The sequence below is a fragment of the Coptis chinensis genome, chromosome 9 (assembly GCF_015680905.1).
Source record: "Coptis chinensis isolate HL-2020 chromosome 9, ASM1568090v1, whole genome shotgun sequence".
Taxonomy (NCBI): Eukaryota; Viridiplantae; Streptophyta; class Magnoliopsida; order Ranunculales; family Ranunculaceae; genus Coptis; species Coptis chinensis.
In genome coordinates, this window is record NC_141464.1 from 7,827,224 (window position 1) to 7,833,897 (window position 6,674).

The 6,674-nt window shown below is 49.0% G+C and overlaps 1 protein-coding gene across 1 annotated transcript; it reads left to right on the forward strand.

Moving 5' to 3' along the window:
• The first annotated feature begins 240 nt into the window (after positions 1-240).
• On the forward strand, positions 241-1,002 carry LOC147474650 (uncharacterized). Its single transcript, XM_086585144.1, has one exon. It carries the CDS (start codon positions 241-243, stop codon positions 1,000-1,002), a length of 762 nt encoding a protein of 253 aa, XP_086441270.1.
• Positions 1,003-6,674: the final 5,672 nt, after the last annotated feature.

The following is a 6,674-nucleotide window of genomic DNA, read 5'->3' on the forward strand; positions in this document are numbered from 1 at the left end:
GTGTCAGAGTACGCAATCAGCTCCGTGTTGATAAGGGTGGTGGACAAGACAGAGAGGCCGGTGTATTTTCAGAGCAAAACCATGTTAGATGCAGAAACCAGATATAGCAGGATTGAGAAATTTGCTTTGGCGTTGGTTTTCTCAGCTTTGAAATTAAAACCGTACTTCGATGCTCACTCAGTAGTGGTGGTGACAAACTTGCCACTCAAACAGGCCTTGAAAGCGGACAAGTCAGACTGAATGTTGAAGTGGGCAGTAGTGCTGAGTTCTTACGACATAGAGTACCGGATCGGGGACAGAGAAGGCATTGTGGGCTATGGCGAAATTCCCGCAGAATTCCCAGCCGAGGACCCTACATGGGGAGAGGAAATGGTTATGGAACGAGAGGGCGATCCTAGTCATGACCCATTCGACCCTTGGGATATGAGGAACGGGTGGAGGGTCTTCGCAGATGGATCCGCGATTGACACCGGAAGTGGAATCGGGGTGGTGTTGGTTACACCAGAGAATAACCGGTTAGAGTTGTCGATGAAGTTGGGTTTCGCAGCTTCAAATAATGAGTCAGAGTACGAGGCGGTGATAGCAGGGTTGGAAATGGCCGCTGATCTCGGAGTGAGTGAATTGACGGTGTATTCAGATTCCAACTTGGTAATATGTCAAATGAACGGAGAGTTTGCGGCCCGGTGCCCCAGGATGGCAAAATATTTAAAAGTATTACAGAGAAAGGCTAGCAAGTTTACTCAGATCAAATTCGCTCATCTGGGCCGCGGTGAGAACAGACACGCCGACGCGTTAGCATATGTTGCGGCGGTGCTACCGGGAACCGAGGGCAGAGCCGTTGAAATTAGGGTGCTGAGCAAACCAAGTACATCAGAGGGTGAAGCGGTGTTGGGAGTCACCGAGAAAGAGACAGGGTGGATTAGAGTTTCCTTGCGGGGTCAGAGATCGAGGACAAACGGGAGAGAAGGAGAATGGAACAGGTGTCTCAAAGATACACTCTGATAGATGGTGACTTATACAGACGCAATGTCAGCGGACCGTTATTGAAATGTATGGGGCTTAAACAGGCGGAAGAGGTCTTAAGTGAGATTCATGAGGGGGATTGTGGAAGTCATTCTGCGGGTAGGACGACAGCACATCGATTATTATCTCAAGGGTATTTTTTGCCGCACATGAAGCGAGACGCAACGGAGTATGCAAAGAGATGTGAGAAATGCCAAAGATTCTCACCGCTAATACACGCTCCTGCTGAGTCTTTGCATAAGGTGTTTAGCCCTTGGCCTTTCGCCATGTGGGCGCTGGATATCGTTGGACCGCTCCTTTTGGCCAGTGGCAAACGAAGGTTCGTGTTGGCCGCGACGGATTATTTCACTAAATGGGTTGAGGGTGTACTGCAGCAGGTTAAGGAGGAGCAAGTCAAGAAATTCCTGTGGGAAAACGTAATTTGCAGATTTGGGCTGCCGCATACCATAATTGCAGATAACGGTACTCAGTTCACTGGGGGCAAAGTACGTGAATTCCTTCAAGCATTCAAGGTGAAGCAAGGATTCTCAGCTCCTTATAATCCAGAGGGGAATGGTCAGGCAGAATCCTCTAACAAGACTATAATGGATAATTTGAAGAAGAAGTTAGAGGATCGAAAGGGGCGGGGCGAGTTGAATCAAAAGCTATGGGCGTACCGAACCACACCACGAACTTCCACTCAAGAGTCGCCATTTGCCATGGCCTATGGAGTGGAGGCGGTGGTTCCCGTTGAGATGGTGGAGGCGACAACTAGAACTAGAGCCGTAGAGGAAGGAGTCAATGAAGTTATATTAGCTGCGGAACTGAACCTTACAGAGGAAAGGAGGGATATGGCGCGCATCAAGTTGGAGGAATACCACAAGAGATTCCAGAGGCAATATGACAAGAGGGTGAAGCCACGACAGTTCAGTGGGGACCGCGTCGAGAGAAGAGTGACCCGACCACCGTAAAAAGAGAAAGATGGAAAGCTGGGGCCCAACTGGGAGGGGCCATACACTGTGGCCGAGAAGGGCGGTGTCGGGACCTATCGGTTGCAGACTCCGAAGGGGGAGGACATCGTGAGACCTTGGAACATAAGAATGTTGAAGAAATTTTATGAGTGATGCTTTGTACAGTGTTATTTTAATTAAAGACAAGCTCTTAAATCACCAGAGATTATCATTTGAGTGTATGATGATGTTTTGTGTCACCCATGCTGTCATTGAATCAGGTGCAATTGAGACCAAAGAATTTGGTGGTATAATGGCCGTGAACTCACAAACCAACTGGGGGCAAACTGAGCTGCCCCAAACAGCCTCACGGCTGTAGAGACAGCGACGGAAGGGGACGAGCCCTTCGTGGACGATGAGGTCCAAAACCAACTGGGGGCAAACTGAGCTACCCCCAAAGAGCCTCACGGCTGTTGGAGACAGCGAAGGGGACGAGCCCTTCGTGGACGATGAGGTCCAAAACCAACTGGGGGCAAACTGAGCTGCCCCCAAAGAGCCTCACGGCTGTTAGAGATAGCGGAGGGGACGAGCCCTTCGCGGACGACGAGGTCCGAAACCAACTAGGGGCAGATTGAGCTGCCCCAGAATAGCCTCACGGCTACCAGAGACGGTGAGATGGGAAGCCATCTGCGGATGCAGTGGTCCAAAACAAATTTTGGGCAAACTAAGTTGCCCCAAAACTAAATCAACGCAGATAGCCAAGCATAATACAATTGAGCAAGTTGGTAAAACATATTCCCACATAAAAATATCTGAAATACATCAAGATCGGCCAAGGCATTAGCATTTGGGAACGTAAATACGGGCACGATAGTATCGAACAACAAGAAAATAACAAGTGCGAAAACAAAAGGTATTGAGATGTAAAACAAAGGGCTGAACTCCGATCACTACTCCTCGGCTGGTGCTTGAGTAGTGGTGTCCTCGAGCATCTCTTTCTGAGGCGAGCCTTCGGATATGTTCACCACCTCATCAGTTGCCACCGGGACAGTGCCGGGTTCCTCTTCAGGCAGCGGAGGGGAAGTAGCAGGGGGTTCGGCGGCTTGATCAAGGGTAGGGGGCGGCGAGGGAAGAAGTCTCCCAGCAACGGTGATCTTGGCCAGCTGACGCTTTAGTTCTCTAGCAATTTTCTTTTCTGCCAGAGCGCGGAAGCGGTCAGAGGCAGCTGCCAGGGACCGGTCAAGGGTGGTCTGAGCGGCGGCCTCCATTGCTGCTTTCTCGCTAGTCAGTTTAGCCTGAAGGTCCGTTATCTGCTGGCGGAGAGCCCCTTTCGTAGCCTTATTGTCATTGTGGCCTTGAGGCCCGTGATACGAGAATCATCGCGCTCTTTCTCCAGCCTGGCATATCTAGCTTTCCAGCCGTCCTGCCCATGGATCTCCTGCTTTACCGTCTCCAGTGTGTCCAAGGTGTTGGTCAGTCCCCGGATGACATAGCCTACATCCAGGCTTAGCTGAACACAAAGGAAAGTTAGATGTGACACAAAGTAAGGACGCAAGGCAAGAGAATCAAGATGAGACTCACCTTCTCCCACCCAGTGTAGATAGCAGCGCGATGGGTGGCAAACGTTCCCGAGTCGCCGTAGGCTTGATCTCGTGGAAGATGGGGGTGAAGAATGAGAGGCAAACCACCGCAAAGATTGTCTAAAGCGGAGTCTCTAGTAGTGACGGGGCGATCCCTGGCCTTGAACTCGGGATGCCACACTTCAGGGCCAACGGGCACAGGATCCTTGCCATGACGGCGTGATGGGACCAACGGCCGTGGGGCCGCAACAACTGGGGCGGATGGGGTAGCAGGAGTGGAAGTGTTTCCCGCAGTTCTACATCTCTTGGCGGGTGGCCCCTGCGTCGCCGATTCGGTCTGCTCATCTTCAGGGTCGCTGTCCCACAATTTGAGTTTGTTGACATCCATGTTTTGGGTGGGCGGAGGGGAGTTGGAGACTGCAAAATTGTCCTCCCAATCAGCAAGGGAAGAATATGAGCCGGGGACACCTGTTGGGGTGGATGGGTCTGGAGTAGCAGTAGAGGGTTTTTTGGACCGTGAGGCGGCGGCTCTTAGGGCCTCGGCTTGTGAATGAGAGATCTTCTTGGTGTAGCCCCTCTTCTTAGTCTTGGGGGGAGAATGTTTGGGTAATCTCTCTTTCGGTGGAGGCAGACGGTAGAAAGGGCCTTGGTATGGGCCAAAGTCTTTGAGGGTTGGGTCGAGAAGGAGCGGAGTGGCTTTTTCAGGATCAATGCCTAGAAGGCCGCACTGGTCGTTTCCCAGATCGTGGAGTTTCTGGAAGATTGCGGAGTAGACGCCGTTGTAAAGTTGAGAGTGAGAATCGGGCTTCCAACCTGTGACAAAGAAAGTTAGCGGCGATGTCAAGAACGTAAGAAGAATAAGTAAAAGGACACACCAGCCGATCAGCTACACTTACCGCTCTTGAGGAAGTGTAAGTGCCTTAGAGAAACCTCAGGAGGTATGTCCGCTGACAGAAAGTTCCCGGATACATACAAAGGGTAATGGTGCCACACTTTATCAGAGGTGGTGATGTGAAGAATGAAAGATTTCTTCCGCGGACGACTACAAAAGGATTGATAGCCTACACTGCCATACTTGGTACTCTTTTTTATGAAGTAATGGGCAATGATATCGCGGAGTTTGATTTGAGGAGAGTTGGTTTTGTTATAAAAGTTGGCAGCGTACATGACACACCATAAATTGCCAATGCCTTGACATGGTGGAATGTTGAAATGATTGCATACTTCTACGTCAAGCAAGGACAGGGGGAACCTTAAGCCGGCCACTATTTGCCCAACTGTAACGACCAGGCTCCCTAGCCGCGGTTCTACAAGATGGGGAAAATGAGTTATGCCCGACACATGCTCTAACAGCACATCATCTGGGATGCCATAAGCGTCTTTGACCGCGTCTAGGTTGGGTCTGCGGTAGTATGAGGGGGGTGGGGGAAGCTTAAACGATCTCCCCGAGGTAGAGGGGATAGCGGCAGGGCTTGTCGACCCGGAGGTGGGGGACTCTGACCCGTTCGCGATGGTGTTACTAGATCTAGAGGGCGGGGTCTCCGATCGTTCATATCGGACGACGGAGGAGTTCGAAGACTCCGAAGCAGACATGAGACTCGAAAGCAGAGAAGCAGTGATTTCCAAAAATGCGATCAAGATAAAGATATTACAAAGCCTAATGGGCGGGGGAAAGAGTTGAACGGTGATCGGAAACTAAAAAACAAGAATGGAAAAAAGTGAAAGGGAAGAAGAGCAAACCTGACTTTCAATGCAGGTGCAAGCAAGGAAGAGAAAGCGTGAAAGACAGGGACAGTAACCGGTAAGAGGACCACTGGAAGAAGATGCAAACAAGAAGAACGGGACAAGGAGAGCAGAGGAAGAGAAAGAAGGGAGAGAGGTGCTGAGGTTGGAGAATGAAGGATGGAGGAATAATGGGAAAGATGAAGGGTTGAGGGTTTGAGCGGGATTTGAAGCATCGGGGGCAAAAGGGTAATTTTTCGGGGGGTACGACCCAAAAGCCAAGAGAGATGAACCGGAGGATGGGCGCCACGTGGATATCGAGGAACGAGGAGTCAGGTTCTGCAGGTAATCATGACGCGTGCAGGCGTGCTAAGCACGCGTGTGAGAGGGCAGAGCAAGCACGCGTCTGCTGATTGAAAAAAGCACACCGATACCATGAAGCAAGAGAAGGAGGGGCCGCGGATCAAGAAAATTGAGGATATCTCGGACTCCCCGAACGAAGTTCTTCACAAGGTTCGGGGGGCCGAGAGGGGGCATTTGTATCTACCAAATTCATGACCATGGGGATGACATGTCCCAGAGACCGAGGTAACTTAAGAGACCAGAGAGGGAGAGCATAGAATACAGGCCGCGATACTTGAGGCAGTAGTGGACGGTTAGCGGTTATGGAAGGGAGAGGTGGAGATCGTGGAATCGAGAAGCGGTTAGCGGTTATGAAGTATAAGAGACAGAGAGAAGAGAGAAGGAGAGAAGAGAGAAAAAAAAAAAAAACAGGAGAGAGGTTAGGAGGTCAGTGGTGAGAAAATCTGATCATACATTGTCGTTATGAAAAGTTACGGGAATAAATGTCCTGATTTTAACATTTTTTTATAAGAACACTTGCATAATAAAATGACCATGGTACCTCATTCCATTTCTAGAAATTTACATTTAATAATTAGAGGGTATAGTAAAAATAAAAATAAATTACTTCCCATGCAGAGATACCAGTTAGTGGGTGGTTCTATACTTTTACGTTATCAATGATAAGAAAATCTACTGTGTGTAGAAGAGAGAGAATGGTATGTCAATCCACTCATTACAGCAAAATATGCGTGTATTGCATCACAAAATACTGTATAAGAGTCCAGATTCATTCATACTGGTGCATCAGGCATACTGTAGAACTGGTATTCAATGATTTACATTAAGTTTTCCAAATTTAGAGTATCAACCATGTCAAGTTTACTGTTTACCCTCCGAGAGAGGATAGATAGACTTTTAGATGTGGATCAAGTACAGCAAGTCGTTTGTAGATTTTTTTTTTTGATAAGAAGTTGTTCGTAGATGAAGACAAACAAAGTAATATGGTGATTATGATTTTGTGAATTAAAATCAAATAATGACAAGAGCCAATTTGCACATTTAAGGCCCCACAATC